Source organism: Anomaloglossus baeobatrachus, chromosome 2 (genome assembly GCF_048569485.1).
Source record: "Anomaloglossus baeobatrachus isolate aAnoBae1 chromosome 2, aAnoBae1.hap1, whole genome shotgun sequence".
Lineage (NCBI taxonomy): Eukaryota > Metazoa > Chordata > Amphibia > Anura > Aromobatidae > Anomaloglossus > Anomaloglossus baeobatrachus.
This window is the reverse complement of record NC_134354.1, coordinates 426,790,595-426,810,284: the sequence shown is the minus strand read 5'-3', so window position 1 is coordinate 426,810,284 and position 19,690 is coordinate 426,790,595. Positions and strand designations below refer to the sequence as shown.

Sequence of the window (19,690 nt, the reverse complement as noted above, 5' to 3'; positions counted from 1 at the left end):
TGGCACACGCTGCCGTCAGGTCATCGTCTAATATATTATTGTTACTTTTCATATAATTGTTACAATAGTTTCCGCTAATCCCTTCACCTCCGGGCAATTTTCCGTTTTTGTTTTCTCCTCCCCTTCTTTAAAGGGCAATAACCTTTTTATTTTTCCGTCAAAATAGCCATACGAGGGCTTGTTTTTTGAGGGATGAGTTGTACTTTTTAATGACCCAATTCTTTCTGCTCCATATTGTACTGGAAAACAGGAGCAAAAAATTTAAAGTGCAGTGGAATTTAAAAAGCAAAAAATTCAATACCACAACAGTTTTTTTTTTTATTTACCATGTTAACTATATGGAGATACTGGCAATATACAGTAATTCACCAAGTAAAAAACAGTTTGTAGATACCAAACATGTATAGATTTACTTTTAGTGTTGAAAAAAATTCTGAAGTTAAAAAAAAAAAAAAAAAAAAAGGAATTGTGTTTTTGGCACCATTTTCTGAGATGAGTAGTGTTTTCATTTTTCAGGATCTGGGGCTGAGTGACGGCTTATTTTGTGTGTCTTAAGCTGACATTTTTAATTATATCATTTTTGGGTAGATGCGATGTTTTGGTCACCTGTTATTGCATTATACTGCAATGTTGCGGCAACCAAAAAAATGTAATGCTGGAGTTTTGATTTATGTTCTCGCTACACCCTTTACAGATCCGATTAATAATTTGTTAGATTTTGATAGAACGGTCATTTCTGAATGCGGTGATAATAAAGCGGGCTTTACACGCTGCAACATCGCTAGCATCGGCTAGCGATGTTGAGCGCGATAGCACCTGCCCCCGTCGTACGTACGATATTGTGTGATCGCTGCCGTAGTGAACATTATCGCTACCGCAGCATCACACGCACATACCTGCTCTGCGACGTCGCTCTGGCCCCCAATTCACCTCCTTTCTAAGGGGGCAGGTCGTGCGGCGTCACAGCGACATCACACAGCAGCCGGCCAATAGCAGAGGAGGGGCGGAGATGAGCGTCCGTAACATGCCGCCCACCTCCTTCCTAAATTCCTCATTGCCGGTGGACGGAGGTAAGGAGATGTTCATCGCTCCTGCGGTGTCACACACAGCAATGTGTGATGCCGCGGGAACGAGGAACTACATCGCTAATAAACAGGCAACGATATTTGGTTTTAGGACGACCTCTCCAAAACCAACGATTTTTGCCTGTTTTGCGATCGTTTAAGATCGCTCGTACGTGTCACACGCTGCGATGTCGCTAAGGACGCCGGATGTGCGTCACTAATGACGTGACCCCGACGATAAATCATTAGTGATACCGCAGCGTGTAAAGCCCCCTTAAATATGTATTTTTTTTCTATTTTCAATGGGGGCAAAATGGGGTGATTTGAACTTTTATTTATGGGGGGTTTTTTCATATTTTTTTAAAACTTTTATTCTTTACATTTTATATTGATTTTACCAGTGCCCTTAGGGGACTTCATGCCTGCACTGTCCAATCGCATCGCTATGATCATCAGCAAAAATGCTGTTCTCCTGTTAATGCCAGCACTCTGTTGGCATTCACAGGAAGTGAGTCATGACAGCGACAGGGGTTATCAGCTGACCCCCCCACTAGTCATAGCAACCTGATGGCAGTGTGGATCTCAGATCAGCAGACATGTGCGGGGAATAACGCGGGATTGCCGCATGAGCCTGCACTATAGGGAACCAACCAGCAGTATTTTCATATATAAAGTAAAGACAGTGCTATACTGGCGCTATGATGCTGAATGTAAGCAGACCTTTTATTCAGAGATTGGATGTTTTATTTTAGAAACATACTGACATACTGCAATTTTTAAAAATGCATCACAGTTTTCCATTGCAGTCAGGCAAATAAAAACAAGCGTATATATGAAATTTCTGAAATCTCATAGCTTTTGCTGGTATTGAAAAAAGCAATTTTAATTTGCATTAAAAAAAAGCAGCAAAACGCAATGTTTGAACATAGCCTAAGGGTTCCTGTGCTTTCCCTTTAATATGCTTGCAATCAAATCTATTAAAAGGGGTACTCTGGGCAGATAAAAAATTATTCTAAAGGCTGTGTCCCCATAAACTATAACAAGAATAGTGCTGTTACCCATCCTCACAGTACCTACAAATCAATGCGACACTGGAGCTGCTCCTTATGGTTCCCCCTCCCTTCTGGGACATTACCTAAGAGATCAGGGGGCATGGCCTGCTCCCTGTTAGTAGCTGCCAACCTCCTGATAAGATCTGTAGGCCACAACCCCATCGCGCCTCCTGATTTTAGACTGAACGTAGGTAGATAGAAAAGGAAGGGAAGTCCAACGCAGGTCCAGCAGAACATGAGTAAGACTTAGCATCGAAACGCGTAGTTCCCACTGATCCTTATATCATGAGCTGTATATGCTGGATTTTATGAAAAATGTAAATAAAGTAGAGTATTTTACTGGACTTGCACTGGACTTCCCTTCCTTTTCTATTATCTGGTGGCCAGACCATTCCGTGCACAGGACGTTATTTACCAGCATTCAGATGACCGGTGAGCTGGATTTTCTCTCTTTGTATTCAAAGGCAGATAGAGGCTCCAGCACAAATGTGAACAGAGGCTAAGTCTGCCTGTTCTTACTGTAAATTAAAGCTATCCTTTTTTGCCTTTAAACATCATGGTATTTTTCAACTTTTGGACACACAGGCCTAATTCATTATTTGCAGGATTTTTAAGTCACTTTGCTTTATTGTCTTGTAGTATTAGATATTAGTTTTCGTCGCCAAATTCATCATAATAGTGCATGTGATTCATGAAGTTGGTGCAAAGTGAAGAAAGGGCCTTCTTACTGTCTTGAACAGTTTTTGACACTTTTGGTGCCAAAAGACATACACTGGCACCAAAAGTCCGCAAAATGTGTCACAAATAATGGCATAATCAAAAATACAATAGTAGAGCACTGGAGCAACTTTTTAAAAAGTGGCAATGGATGAATCAGGTTAAAACACCTGGAATTGCTAGCACTTATAGAATAAAAAAAAAAAAAGCCGCAAATAAATTAATGAATTGAGCGAAACCAAATATAATATACAAAACAAGACAAAAAATGGGTACAAAGGCAATAATGAATCTGGGCCACAGAATAATCAGCATAACCAAGAAATGCACTGATTTTTCACCATTGTATACGTATATTCAGCAGATATGCAAATATAGTAATGACTTGCATGCTATATAATGTACTGTTTCTCCCCCTTCCTATACCTATATGATCCTCTTTAAGGAACAGATTGAGTAGAACTGGACACTGATTTTTATTTGGATGTTTGTACCATGTTTTTTGATGGTCTACAAATACATGGTATTGTCAGTAAAACATTGACTACAGTCGTCTTCCAATGAGTCCACTTTATGGGTGCAACACACAGTTCATCTCTATTTTGCTGTGAGAGGGTGGATTTTTTTGAGCAGTGAAAGTGGTGGAAAAGGTTTATGCTTGCAATTACTACCAAGAAAACAATTATAAAAATGTAATAAAAAATTGGACTTAAGTAAAAGATTAATAATTAAAGTGCGTAGGTTTGAATCATCAAAAATGTATGAGCAGTCTGTGCATCCCGAACTTCAAATGACTAAAACTTGTATGTTTTGTAGACCAATTTAACTTCGCGTTAAAGACTAATTTAATCTCAAATTGAAAACTACCTTAAAGGGAACCAATCACCAGGATTTTTGTATATAACCTAAAGCCAGTGCTGTACTGGCACTATCCAGCTAATTCTATACATACCTGTAGTGGTCAGCTCGGATGTATAGGTTTTGAAACCCAAGAAAGTAAAGTTTATAAAATGATCAGCTTCTTGCGTGACAGCAGCTGAGGAGGAGATAATATCTGGGGGGTAAGCATAGTTATCCTCTCGCCCTGTTAGAATTAGCAGAAATATCATACAATCGATTTACTTTTTCCCTGGCACGACCTGTGCTGAGGTCATACTCATGTGACCAGAAAGGGCGGGGCCTCAGTCAACAGAAAAATGTTGCTTCCTGGTATCAGCTTTGTGGGCTGAGGTCCCGCCGCTTCTGGTCACATGGGTATGACCTCAGCTCAGGTCCTACAAGTAAAAAAGTAAATCAATTGTTTAATACTTATGCTAATTGTAACAGGGGGAGGAGATAACTATGAATACCCCCCAGATATCATCTGATCCTCAGCTGCTGTCACTTAAGAAGCTGATGATTTTATAAACTTTACTTTCTTGGATTTCAAAACCTAAACATCTGAACTGACCACTACAGGTATGTAGAGAATCAGCCTGATAGTGCCAGTATAGCACTGGCTTTAAGTTACATACGAATCCTGGTGATTGGTTCCCTTTAACACCTGTCGATTTTACGTTTTCTTTTTTCCTCCTCTTCAGATCCATACGTTTTTTATTTTTTTGTCAATATAGCCATATGGGGGCTTGTTTTTTGTGGGACGAGTTGTACTTTTGAATGACACCATTAATTCTGCCCCGTATTGTACTGGAAAATGGGAAAAAACTCCAAGTGTGGTGAAATTGCAAAAGAAAGTGCAATTCCATGATTGTTTTTCGGGGGTTTATTTACCATGTTCACTATATGGTAAAAATTACCTCGCATTATGATTCCCCACATCAGTACGAGTACAAATATACCAAACATGTATGGTTCTACTTATATCTAAGTGGTGAAAAAAAATCAGAAATTTGTAAAAAATAAAAAAAAATTTGTTGCTATTTTCCGAGACCCGTAGCGTTCCCATTTTTCGGGATCTGGGGCTCAGTGACGGCTTATTTTTGCGTCTTGAGGTGACGTTTTTAATTATACCATTTTTGGATAGATGCAATGTTTTGATTGCCTGTTACTGCATTTTACTGCAATGTTGCAGCGTCGAAAAACAAACATAATTGTGGCGTTTTGATTTTATTTCTCACTACGCCATGTACCGATCAGATTAACAGAATTTATATTTTGATAGATCGGGCATGTCTGCAGTACCAAATATGTGTAATTTTTATTGTTTTATTTTCAATGGGGCAAAAGGGTGTGATTTGAACTTTTAGGTTTTTTTATTTTTTCATATATTTTTTTTTTTTACTTTTTTTAATTTTGCATTGATTTTATTAGTCCCTTAGGGGACTTTAAGGCTGCACTGTCCATCCAATCACTTGTGCTGATCAGAGCTATGTTTCAGCATTTTTCTGAACAGCAGAAATGCTGATCTCATGTGAATGCTGGCACTCCCTGTGTTGTCATGGCAACCCATTACTGCCCTGTGATTGCGTCATGGGTCCATTGATCGTGGCGGGGAACGGCGCTATCCCCGCCATAGCGTGTAACATCACACTGTCAGAGTTTGACAGCGCGATCTAACTAGTTTACAGGTGTGGGTGGATGAGAGATCCACCCGTGCCTGTTAGAGGCACATTTTGGCTGATCCCAAATCTTAAGGGGTTAAACTCCAATAAAATGAAATAGCTTGAAACAGGCAGCTGTCAGCTTCCAACTGGTATATCATAATGTATATTGCATGTTCTGGTGGTCTTCCAAGTAGTTAGGCTACGTGCACATGTTTAATATTTGATAAGCCTGCCTTTACTTGGATAGGGAATCTTGACCTGACAGGTTACCTTTAAACAGCTTTAGCCTTTATTAGCAGAGCATACAGTACATCACAAAAGTGAGTACACACCTCATATTTTTGTAAATATGTTTTCTTAGATCTCTTCTGGGGAAACAATGAGGGTATGACCCTTTTCTACAATGTGCACAGCTGTCCAGCTTGTATAACAGTGGATATTTGGTGTACCATCTAAATAACGCAACACACAGCCTTTAATATCTAAACCACTTGCAACAAAGTGAGTACACCACTTTTGTAAAAATGGCCAAATTGTGCCCAAAGTGTCAATATTTTGTGTGGCCACCATTATTTTGAAGCACTGCTTTAACTCTCTTAGGCATGAAGATCACTAGAGCCTCACAGGAGCCACTGGACTCCTCTTCCATCCTCTTTGACGATATCACGGAGCTGGTGGCTGTCAAAGAGCTTGCGTCCCCCACCTTTGAGGATGCCCCAAAGATGGTCAATAAGATTTAGATCTGGAGACATTCTTGGCCAGTCCAGCACCTTTACCCTCAGTTTCTTTAGCAAGGCAATGGTCATCTTGGAGGTATGTTTCGGGTTGTTATGTTGTCCTGTGGCCCAGTTTCCGGAGGAAGGGGATTAAGCTCTGCTTCAGTATTTCACAGTACATGTTGGCATTCATGGTTCCCTCATTGAACTGTAGCTCCCTAAAGCCAGCAGCACTCATGCAGCCCATAACCATGACAGTCCCACCACCATGCTTGACAGTAGGCAAGAAACATTTGTCTGTGCACTCCTCATCTAGTTGATGCCACACATGCTTTACATCATCTGAATCAAGTAAGAATACAGTCTCACTAAACGACGTACCAGCGATTCCAACCACGATATGACCTGGTCAGGATCGCTGGTGCATCGCTACATGGTCGCTAGTAAGCTGTCAATCAGGCAGATCTCACCAGCGACCAGCCACTCGTGGAAACGATGGTGCGCTTGGTAACTAAGGTAAATATCGGGTAACTAAGCAAAATGCTTTGCTTGGTAACCCGATATTTACACTGGTTACGCACACCACTTAGCGCTGGCTCCCTGCACTCGTAGCCAGGGTACACATCGGGTTACTAAGCAAAGCGCTTCGCTTAGTTACCTGATGTGTACCTTGGCTACGTGTGCAGGCAGCCGGCTTCTAGCAGCTGCGGACGCTGGTAACCAAGGTAAATATCGAGTAACCAAGCAAAGCCTTTGCTTGATTATCCGATGTGTACTTTGGTTACCAGCCTCCGCAGCTATCAGAAGCCAGCTCCCTGCTCATTCAGATCGTTGCTCTCTCGCTGTCAAACACAGCGATATGTGCTTCCCAGCGGGAGAGCAACGAGCAAAAAATGAACCAGCACTATGTGTAACGATCAGCGATTTCACAGCAGGGGCCAGGTCGATGCTTAGTGTCACATACAGCGAGATCGCTGATGAAGTCACTGGTGCGTCATAAAACCTGTGACTCAGCAGCGATCTCGCTATGTGAGAAGTACCCCTAAGTTTACCTTGGTCTTATCACACTACAAGACATGGTTCCAGTTATCTATGTCCTTAGTCTTGTGCATCATCTTTAGAAGAGGCTTCCGTCTGAGACGACAGCCATGCACACCAATTTGATGCAGTGTTTGGCGTATGGTCTGAGCACTGACAAGCTGACCCCCACCCCTATAACCTCTGCAGCAATACTGGTAGCACTCATATGTCTATTTTGAAAAGACAACCTGTGGATGTGAAGTGGGGCATGTGCACTCAACTTTGGTCGACAATGGCAAAACCTGTTCTGAGTGGAACCTGTCTTGTTAAACCTCTGTATGGTCTTTGCCAACACCCTGAAAGTGAGAAGTAGCACTGTGGCCATCTTCTTATAGCCTAGGCCATCTACCAATTTTTTTTTTCTACATAATGTTTTTTTCAGATCCTATTGAATTATTTGCCACGAGGTGCCAGTAACCAGTATGAGAATGTGTGAGCGATAACATCAAACAACACATCTGCTCCCCATTCACACATGAGACCTTGTAACACTAATGAGTCACAGGATATCGGGGAGGGAAAATGGCTAATTGGGCACAATTTGCCCATTTCCACTTAAAGGTGTACTAACTTCTGTTGTCAGTGGTTTAGACATTAATGGATGTGTTGAAATATTTAGAGGATACACCAAAATTACAGTTATACAAATTGTACACTGACTACTTTACATTATATCAAAGTTTCATATCTTCAGTGTTGTCCCTTGAAAAGATATGATAAAATATTTACAAAAAAGTGACTGACTTTAGTGATATACTGTAGTTATCTCTAAACAATTCCCCCAAGCTGTACAAACGATGATGGAAATATTTTGTGAGTAATCCTGCAAGATACCTGATTGTATAAACACATGTTCCACAGATAACATGGCGGCCACTGGAAGAAGAACGTCCTCACATCCAAGAGAGGTTGCTTTAATAAGAGCACAGGCCAAATTTGGAAACAATGGAAATTCAATGATGAAGCGTCCAAGATCTGTAACATTGCCGCTCCTTTATGGGTTAAAGAGAAACAAAAACAGTCAGTTCTGACAGATTGCCACATAATTTTTTAATAAGGAAAATTTGAGAAATATACATTACTGAGCATCAATTACCCTGACTTCTGCTGTAAAATATCTTAAAGCATGTCTCCACTTTCACAAGAAAACAATTATAGTACAAGATGCCTCAGTATAATCATTTTTATAAATCACTTTTAATACATATTTTTTGCTACTATTGGTGGACTTCCTGATGAAGAAGTGGGTACACTCTTCGAAATGCGTTGAATAAAACCCCCTTCATTTGATCATCTTTGGATTTATGTCATATCTTTGGCAGCGCAGTTCTAGCTCCACATCTCCTTTGTTCCTGATCTGCTTCGGCTTGATAAGCGTGTGAACTCTGTAGCAGTTGATTACTGATTTGAATCAGGTTGTGTGACACACAACCCCATAAGGTGAGCACATTCCCTTATCATTTTTGCATGTTTGTTGGATAAGACCCTATTGTGCTTTTTCCCCCTGTAGTTTTTCGATTGGTTGCAGTTTGACGCGCCCCCACCCTGAGTGTCAGCTGACTGCAACCAATCATATGGCCGGTGGGCGGTGAAAGCAGTGCAGGTGACTGCGGGTGAGTATGGTGGTATAAAAATAAATGAATAAATAAAACAATCGGCACAGGGTCCCCCATATTCTGATAGCAGTATAGTAAAGCCCACGGCTGCAGCCCCCAGCTGTCGGGCTTTATCATGGCTATGTATCAGAATAAGGCTGGAGTCACACAGTTGCGTGAGTCTCGCATCGCATCACTCGGCAGCTGCACAGTCTCCTGACAGGAGCGTGCATCCGCATATAGTTCTATGCAGTTGCACGCTCGTGCCCGGAGAGTGTGCCACTGCCAGGTGATGCGATGAAAGACTTGTGAAAGCGCACCGTAAGGCCGGAATCACACACTGGTGTGAGTCTTGCATCGCATCACCCAAAAGCCGCACACTCTCCTGACCGGAGCATGCATCTGCATGTAGTTCTATGCAGCTGCACACTCGTGTCCAGAGAGCGTGCCACTGCCAGGTGATGCGATGCAAGACTCATGCGAGCGCACTGTAAGGCCGGAGTGACATTTGCGCGAGTCTCGCATCGCATCATCCGGCAGCTGCACACTCTCCTGACAGGAGCGTGCATCTGCATGTAGTTCTATGCAGCTGCATGCTCGTGTCCGGAGTGTGTGGCTTCCAAGTGATGGGATGTGAGACTCGTGCAAGTCATACGGTTCTTGTGAGCGCACCATAAGGCCAGAGCCACATTTGCGCGAGTCTCGCATTGCATCACCCGACACGGCCTGATGCTCTCCGGACACGAGTGTGCAGCTGCATAGAACTACATGCAGCTGACCTGCTCCTTTCAGGAGAGTGTGCAGCCATGCTGGGTGATGCGATGCGAGTTTCGTGCAAGTCCCTAGCAAGTGTGACTCCTGCCTTTTTTTAAATAATTTAAATAAATAATTTAAAAAAAAAAACGAGCGGTTCCCCCAATTTTCATACACAGCCAAGATAAAGCCAGCTGGGGGCTGGTATTCTCAGGCTGGGGAGGGCCAGCCTAAAAATATCAGCGTCCAGCTGTTCGGAGTCGCATCAATTAGATGTGACAATCCCAGAGATTTACCCTGCTCTTCCTGAATGCCTTGATGCGGTGGCAATCAGGGTAATAAGGTGTTAATAACAGCACACAGCTGCCATTAAGCCCTACATTAATGATGGCAGTGTCTATGAGACAACCGCATCATTAATCTGAAAGTGAAAGTAAACAAACACAAAACATTGAAAAAATCCTTTATTTGGAATAAAATACAAAACCCCACCCTCTTTAACCACTTTATTAACCCCAACACACCCTGCAGATCCGAAGTAATCCACATGAGGTCCCACGACGATTCAGCTCTGCTACATTTGAATATCGCAGCGAGAGGCCATAGAGCAGCATGCCTGCCCACTGTGAGTGCAGAAGGAATGAGCCGCGATGAGCAGTGACTGGATGCAGGGAGACGCGTCAGTCAGGCTGGAGGCGCATCTGACTGCAACCAATCACAGGCGCCACGCCGGCCTATGGGCGGAAAAAGCCGTGCATATGAAATGAGCGGCAGTAGAACAGAAGGGCCGGAGCCTCGATAAGTATAACGAGCTCGCTTCATTATTGTTTTTTTTATTTATTTATTTTTTTTTTCGAGTGCCGGATCAGCATCAAATATCTCGGGCCCATGTCCGCCACCCGGGCAACTTTGAAACCGCGTGGATCTGGACTTTTTCAGACCGGGTCAGCCTAGCCCTACTAGTAATAGGTCCTTTTTAATGCTAACAGATTCTTCTTAGAGATGAGAAGATGGCACCATGCATGGACAAGGTCAGTGCTCTCTGACCATGGAAATTAGCTGCATGAATTTTCCGAGCTTTCAAAATCACCGAAGCGGTATTTGATTCAGCGTCATCTGTGCGGTGCATAGTTGATGTCAGCCTGGCTAATCATAAGTCAAGTCTGGGATCCCGGAGTGTAAGGAAATTCATGCATCTCCTGTCCAAGACCAGAGATCACTGACCTGGACTGTGGTTTGCACAAAGCGATCTTCTCATCTGTCTTTGAAAGAGATATATGAATATATAAACAGCATGGGGTGAAATCCTGCTGACAGATTCCCTTTACGCTACCTTCACATAAGGTTTCTTTTCATTAAAAGAAAAGCCACCAAAAAACAGCAAGTGTCTTTAAAGTATCCCATAAATGTGAAAATGTAAAAAAAACAAACAAACCGCAAACCACTAAAATGGTTAAGGAAACATGGTCTGTACTGCATTTTAGAACCTCTGCCTGTTTACAACAAAATACCATAAAAATGCAGTTAAAACCCCACAATTCTATATAAAGCCACCGCAAACGTTTAAGTTTTATGCCCTTAAACCAGAGAAGTATGTCACAAAATAGTTAATAAATAACATTTCCCACATGACTACCTTACGTAATCATCATTTTGGAAACAATATTTTTTTTTTTGTTAAAAAGTTAGAAGGGTTAAAATTTTATCAGCGATTTCTCAGTTTTCCAACAAAATTTGAAATGTAAAACAACTGGAAACTCCCCCCCCTCCCACAAGTGACACCATTTTGGAAACTAGACCACTGAAGGAATTTAGCTCGTTGTATGGTAAACACCTTCAACAACCCAGGTTAGCAACATTTGGAAACATTGGGCCCTAAAAATAATTAAAAAAAAACAACACTTTTTTTTTTTTTTTTACACAAAAGGATGCTTTAGCAGCATGTTTATTTTTACAAGGATAACAGGAAAAATGCACCATACAATCTGTTGTGCAATTTCTCCTGAGTACGCCAATACCCCATATGTGGTGGAAAACTACTTTTGAGGCACAGTATAAAGCTCAGAATGGAAAGAGCGCCATATTGAACTTCAGATTTTGCTGCAATAGTTTGAGGGGTGCCATGTTAAATGCAATTGTAGAGCCCCTGAGGTACCAGAAAAGCAGAACCCACCTATAAGTGACCCCATCTTAGAAACAACATCCCTCAATTCATCTTGGGATGCAGTGAGCATATTTACACCACAGGTGTGTCACAGAATTTTATACCATTGGGTGATGAAGAAAAAGTAATTGTATTTTTAGCACAAAAAATTTTGTTTTACCCCCAGATTTTACATTTTCACACAGGGAAATGTACAAAAATGGCACCTAAATTTATCACACAACTATTGTTAAACATGGCAGCACCCCAAATGTGGCTATACAGTACTGCTTAGCCACAAGGCGAGTCTCAAGAGGGAAGGAGTGCTATGTGAATCTTGGAGTACAAATTTTGTACAATAGTCTGCGGACTCCATATACAGAGCCTCTAAGTGCCAGAAGAGCAGAAGTCTCCCTCAAGTGACCACATTTTACACCCCTCCAGGAAGTTATCTACAAGTATAATGACAATTTTGACTCTATGGGTGTTTTACAGAAACAAGCAGCAATAGATGTCACTGAGTCGGTTTTTGGGGGTGCTGGGGGAAGTCAAGGCACTTTTCCAGAGCCTTTGATCACATTTATCCTGTGCTCTATGTTGGGCACTTACATGGGGGGGTTCCATCTAAATCTCCAAACAACAGGAGTCAGATGACACCCCCCCAGGGATCCATTCACTCTAATGAGGCAACAGAGTTACTCTAGACCAGGCGTCTCAAACTCAGCTGAGTATATGGGCCGCATATAGAAACAAAAAATTGAGAGGGGCCGCATTCTTTGCAGGACAAAGTGACATTTTTAAGGAATTCATGTTTTTTTTTGTATACACCTTTTGGATCCCTTTTTTGATCATTTTTTGCTTGTTTATTATAACAAACCTGTACTTTTTTGTTTAGTTAAGTCTATAAATAAAAAAGGATTTTTAATGGCAAAAAAAAATCATTCTGTATTTTGAATTTGATCACCTTCTTGTAATATTGTTTTAAAATTAGCAGCATCATATAGTAATCTTATCCAACATCTTGTAGTAATGTCCCCATCTGTGTGCCCTGTAGTAAGTTGCTCATCCTTGTAGCACTGTGCCCAGTAGTATTGTGCCCATCCTTGTAGTACTGTGCTCATCCTTGTGCTATTGTGCCCAGTAGTATTGTGCCCATCCTTTTAGCATTGTGCTCATCCTTTTAGTATTGTGCTCATCATTGCGGTATTCTGCTCATCCTTGCGGTATTGTGTCCAGTAGTATTGTGCCCATCCTTATAGTATTGTGCCCATCCTTGTAGCATTGTGCGCTGTAGTATTATGCCCATCCTTGTAGTATTGTGCCCTGTAGTATTATGCCCATCCTTATAGCATTGTGCCCTGTAGTATTATGCCCTTCCTTGTGGTATTGTGCCTAGTAGTATTATGCCCAGTAGTATTATGCCCATCCTTGTGGTATTTTGCCCTGTAGTATTGTGCTCATCCTTGTAGTATTGTGCCCAGTAGTACTGTGCCCATCCTTGTGCCCTGCAGTACTGTGCTCATCCTGGTAGTATTGTGCCCTGTAATATTGTGCCCATCCTTGTAGTATTGTGCCCATCCTTGTGCCCTGCAGTATTGTGTCCTGCGGTACTGTGCTCATCCCTGTGGTATTGTGACCTGTAGTATTGTGTCATGCAGTATTGTGCCCATCCTTGTAGTATTGTGCCCCGCAGTATTGCGCCCTGCAGTATTGTAGCCATCCTTTAGTAATACTCAAAAAAAAAAAAAATTCTGCTCACCTTTCCTCCGTGCCCATGATCAGTATTTGCGGTGTTTTGGATGCAGCATGTTTCAGCTGTGTCCAAAACGCTGCAATGTACAGTACAAACAGAGTGGACGGGAATTCTAAAAATCCCATGTCCACTGTGCTTGCACGGCCCGCAGTGAAAACTGACCTGCGGTGTGGCTTGCAGAGGCCGCAGCATGTGAATTTATTTATGCTGCGGACTTGGAGTCGCATGCCCTTCCTAGGGAGAACACAGTGAGGAGACCGCAGCACCCCGAACGCTGATCGCGAGCACGGGCAGCTGTGGTCTCCTACAGAGGAGACTTGCAGCTCCGCAGGTCAGGACTCACTGCATCCAGGACGTGGCAAGTCCTGATCGTGAGCACGTACCTGCAGAGCCGGCTCCAGGTTTTTGTGGGGCCCGGGCAAAAGAGTCTCAGTGGGCCCCAGAGACGTACATACACAGATACATACACATGCAGGCATACATGCACATACATATTTGAAGACAAATTCACAAACACATATAAATAGACATAAATCTATACACAGTCATATACACTGACATACATAGATATATACATCATGCATGCACACAGACATATTACAGATATTTTTAAATATGGGGATGCCAGCAACCTCACTCACCTCCCCTCTTGTGTCCCATCAGCTCAATCTGGGCATGCGCCTACGTAATGGCCGTCACATTAAAAGACATGGCCACATACAGTGCACAATGACACTGCTGTATATACATCACAGGGGGGGCTGGGGGCAAAGACATTACTGGAGGGCATAGACGTTACGAAGGGAATACATGTTAATGGAGGGACATAGAGGTTACTGGGGGCATACAATACTGGGGGCTCACCCAGGTCTGCAAGAGGCATACAGTACGGGAGGCTCACACTGGTCTGCACAGGGGGCCATACAGTACTAGGGGTTCACACAGATCTGCAGGGACATACTGTACTGGGGGCTCACACATGTCTGCACAGGGGGGCATACAGTATAGGGGACTCACAGGTCTGCACAGGGGGCGCCATGCAGGACATAGAGGTTACTGGGGGCATACAGTATTAGGGGCTCACACAGGTCTGCAGGGGGCATACAGTACTGTGGGCTCACACAGGTCTGCAGGGGGCATACAGTGCTGGGGGCTCACACAGGTCTGCAGGGGGCATACAGTACTGGGGGCTCACACAGGTCTGCAGGAGGCATAAAGTCCTGGGGGCTCACACAGATCTGCAGGGGGGCATACAGTACTGGGAGCTCATACTGGTCTGCAGGGGGGCATACAGTACTGTGGTATCACTTAGGTTTGCAGGGGGGCATACAGTACAGGGGGCTCACACAGGTCTGCAGGGGTCCATACATGACAGGGGGCTATACATTACAGGGGCCTCACACAGTTCTGTGGGACGCTGACTGCAGCGCTGTAGTTTGTCTAGTCTCTCTTCAGCTGTGGGATGGGGGAGCTGACTCCGCCCACAGATTAACTTCCTCCTGCACGCTGCTGTGCTACCACTGTGTGGGTTTAAAGAGCTGGCAGCCAGCAAAATGCGGTTGACAGCTGAGAACTGCGCAATCCCTGTAAATCGGCCCGACTGCCGCAGAACAGACAGAAAGTGTCCCCCACCACCCCCCGTCACGGGGTCTGCGGGCCGCAACAAGCAGCCTCAGGGGCCGCATGCGGCCCGCGGGCTGCGTGTTTGAGACCTCTGCTCTAGACTGTCTGGCCTCTGTTCAGCATTATCCTTTTCAAAACTGCACAAAACTGTGGTCGACTGCGTTTTTATGCACCACTGAAAAGATGGACACCACCGAATCATAGCACAGACTGAGATGAAGGTGACTCCATCTGCCTCATTATAGAGAATCTTATGTCAGGGATCCCTCTGAATCATGTATTTAAGAGATTTACAAGTAACCTCGAGGTAAGTGCTCAGCGCAGGATAAATGTTAGCCGAGCTTTACTACGATCTTTAGGAGGAAGAACAAATAAATTAACAGCAGGTCAAAAATTGGTTTTACTTTATTTTTTATGCCGTTCACCAAAGAGTATAAGCAATTAGACGGCTTTATTCTTTGAGTTGGTGCAATTACAACGATACCAGATTTATATATTTTTTTATGTTTTTCTATTACGCTTTTTTAATAAAATGTTTTTGCAGCACCATATTTTCAGAGCTATAATCATTCTGTATTTCTGCCAACAGAGTCATCTTGTAAGACAATGGTCAGCCCTGTTACAATGAGCAGCCATCTTATGGTCAGCAGTAGCCATGTTGTATTCAGATTCTAGTAAGGTTTAAGCAGAACGGATTTTTGCAGAGAATGATATGCACAAATCAGAAAATATCCAAATGCGACTTTATATGATGATCTCAGTGTCATTAGCCACGAACAAAGATTGCTTAAGGGCAATGGAACTGAATATATGGTATTTTTGTGGTAAAACTTAGAAAATTGTGTTTAGATATAGAAAACCAGAATGGTAGATCTGTCAATTTTGAAAAAGTTATGTGCATGTCCTAATGGTCGTGATGTAATTAATGATGTAAATAGATGAGAACATAGAAACTTAATGGTTTTCATGAAATTAAGGGTTGATGTATATGTAAAGGGGCATATTGGTTCCGTAATCCTTTTGTGTTAACCTATAAACATCTTTTGCCTCAGAATGATGTAACTTATCTACACCCTTTTCTGCAACATGTGACCCTTTGTCTAAACCAGGTATAAAACGTCCTAATGCGGGCGTCACACGGTACGATCTATCGTGCGATCATACCCGCCCCCGTCGTTTGTGCGTCACGGGCAATTAGTTGCCTGTGGCGCACAAAGTCATTAAACCGCCGTCACACGTACTTACCTGCTGAGCAACGTCGCTGTGGGCGGCGAACATCCACTTCCTGAAGGGGGTGGGTCGTTCGGCGTCACAGCGACGTCACACAGCGGCCGGCCAATAGAAGCGGAGGGGCGGAGATGAGCGGGACGTAAACATCCCGCCCACCTCCTTCCTTCCGCATAGCCGGCGGGAGCCGCGGGACGCAGGTAAGCTGTGTTCATCGTTCCCGGGGTGTCACACGGAGCGATGTGTGCTGCCCTGGGTACGATGAACAACCAGCGCAAAGAAAAATAAACGATTTTTTAAAAATGAGCGACGTGTCAACGATACACGATTTGTAACCGATTTGCGAACGTTCAGAGTCACTCGGAGGTGTCACACGAAACGACGTTGCAAACCATGCCGGATGTGCGTCACGAAAACCGTGACCCCGACGACATATCGCACGATAGATCGTCTCGTGTGACTCCCGCATAACACCATAGTTCGGGGAGGAAAATAGCCATGGCCAGATAGCCAAACCACCTACTGCCTTACATGGCGCTGGTCACCTGCATGTGACAGCCTGGTTTAAGAAAGCCTGTTTCCCATTTCTGCTCTGCTGTATGCTCTTATTTTGAATAAATCCTAGCTCCTGCTTTTAATTATTGTCTGGACTATTTCCTCGGACTGACTATGAAGAAGAACATTTCTGTATACTCCGTGATCTTACAATCTGAGGGCTTGCTTTCTGTGTGTCAAGTTGATGTTTTTATTATTTTATTATTATTTTATTATTGGTACCATTTTTGGGTACAATGTGTTTTGATCACTTTCTATTCTGGTTTTTAGAATGCAGAATGAACAAAAGAAATTTAGGAATGGATCTTTTTTTCTATGCCATTCACCATGTGGCAAAACTGATAAGACAGCTTTACTTTTTGGGTCAGTACGATTACAGCAATACCACATTTATGCCTTTTTTATTTTTTGACAATTTTACACAAAAAATATTTCATAGAAAAATAATTGTTTTTGCATTCTGAGAGCTATGGCTTTTGATTTTTTGCTGACGTAGCCAAGTGGGGGCTTATTTTTTGCAGGACAAAATGAAGTTTTCAGTTATACCAAATCTGTGTACTTTTTTGTTTATTTTTGCTTTTACATAAATATTTTCATTAATTGGTCTAATATTTTTTTCTTTAGTTCATTTTTTATTTTTTTTATTTTTACAGGTTTTTTTTCAGTTTTTACCTAGTCATTAATAGAGATGAAAGAACATCTAGAGGTTTGGTTCGCAGGGCACATTCAAACTTATTATAATGTTTAGTTTGTTCCCTGACTTGAACCAAACCTCAATGGAAGTCAGTAATTGGGCAGTTTGGGTCTCTCCACCCACATGCAGCCAGCCATAAGCAGAACACTTCTGGGAGCAGGTGGATGGGAGGGTTTCTATTATATTTTGTTTGCTCACTACATCTGATCCCGCTGATTTTACCTCCAGTGTGAGACGTTCAAACACTTTAAGCGGCTTGCACAGGACTGAGCATCACTCATACCCAAGCATAGCGCTGCTCCCTTGAGAGGTTTGCACTCGTAACTCACTCGAACTTTGTTTTTTTTGGAAGTGTGTTTCCGAACCCGAACCTCAGGTTCGCTCATCTCTAGTCATCAACTTTCCTTGCTCTGATCACTGATCTAATGCTTTGCAATGCTCTTACATTGCAGGGCTTTAGATCAATAACTGGCATAGGCGAGAGGTGTGTCAGGTCTTGCTCAAGGTAGGACCTGACAGGCCTGAAGACCTGGTTGACTGTGTGGCCATTACATATCACACCACTAAGGCTGGGTTCACACATAGCGACAGCGACAACGACGTCGCTGTTACGTCACCATTTTCTGTGACGTAACAGCGACCTTGTAAGTCGCTGTTATGATCGCTGCTTAGCTGTCAAACACAGCGACGCAGCAGCGATCATAACGTCGCTACATGTGCAGAGAGCAGGGAGCCGCGCAAACTGCTTAGCGCTGCCTCCCTGCTCTCCTAGCTACAGTACACATCGGGTTAATTAACCCGATGTGTACTGTAGCCACATGTGCAGAGAGCAGGGAGCCGGCACTGGCAGCGTGAGAGCGGCGGAGGCTGGTAACGAAGGTAAATATCGGGTAACCACCTTGGTTACCCGATGTTTACCCTGGTTACAGCTTACCGCAGCTGCCAGATGCCGGCTCCTGCTCCCTGCTCGCTTCATTTCGTCGCTCTCTCGCTGTCACACACAGCGATCTGTGCGTCACAGCGGGAGAGCAACAATAAAAAAAAAAGAACCAGGGCTGTGTGTAACGAGCAGCGATCTCACAGCAGGGGCAAGATCGCTGCTCAGTGTCACACACAGCGAGATCGCTAATGAGGTCACTGCTGCGTCACAAAAACCGTGACTCAGCAGCGATCTCAGCAGCGATCTCGCTGTGTGTGAAGCACCCCTTACTCTCCCTTTTATTTAAAATAAGCCCTTGAGGCAGATACTCAGGGAGATCTATGTCCCGCCCATAGCCTGGAACACCTCATTTACATATGAGAAAAACATGTATTTCTCTGAAATTAGTAATCACATCGCAGATATCAAGGTATCATTTTATTCAGTTTTCTATGACCTACATGCCCATATAGATGGCTTAGGAGGGTTGATCCTACCGGAAAATTCCCTTCAATGTCCTTTTCTGATGATACTGCAGAACAACATCTGTGAAAGCTTAATATATAATGAATGTTAACCGCTCAGCAATATGGATTAGTATAGGTAATGAATAACCATAAATATTCAACTGACAGTGGCCACACTTATTTCGGGAACATCTACTATTCTCAGATAATCACATTTTACTAAGAGATATATCATTGTGTAATATACTTATTTTATGGTATTACATGATTTGTACATTACTGTATTTTTATGCTTGGAATGTAAAAGATATAACATATGGGTTTTTTTAAATGCATTTTAAAATATTTTAAGCAGAGGTTCCTGGTCTGCAGATAAATTTCAATTATTATATATTGAATAGTAAATTGAACTTTCTAATATGAGTTTTATTTACTTTATCTTTCAATCAACTTTACACTTTTACAATCTATGCAACTGTAGATTGTCAAATCCAGTGTGCCAAATGTGCCGTCGTGCCAGCGCGAGTGGTTATCACATGACCACCAGTATTTGATTTGCATACTGAGAGTTGTGTGCAGTCTAGAAAAACTGTTACTGCTTCTCTTAATGTTCTCTTGAGAGAAGCTAGTCAGCAAGTGACCACAACTAGGCAGGTCACATACTTGTGGCCATGTGGTGACTGCAGGGGAATCCTGACAGTGTACAAATTGCACACCCCACAACCTGCTGTTATCTAGCATGACTGCAGTAATTCATGCTCAGACCGAAAAGCCTTTTTAAGGATAAGT

General features: G+C 43.0%; 1 protein-coding gene across 1 annotated transcript in view; it reads right to left on the bottom strand.

Annotated features, from left to right (window-relative positions):
* DHX40 (DEAH-box helicase 40) overlaps positions 1-19,690 on the bottom strand; it is a 158,412-nt gene that overhangs the window by 44,244 nt on the left and 94,478 nt on the right. The window contains exon 12 of the mRNA XM_075336224.1: positions 8,007-8,164. Coding sequence (XP_075192339.1) covers positions 8,007-8,164 — 158 coding nt within the window. The remainder of the gene's footprint in view (positions 1-8,006; positions 8,165-19,690) is intronic.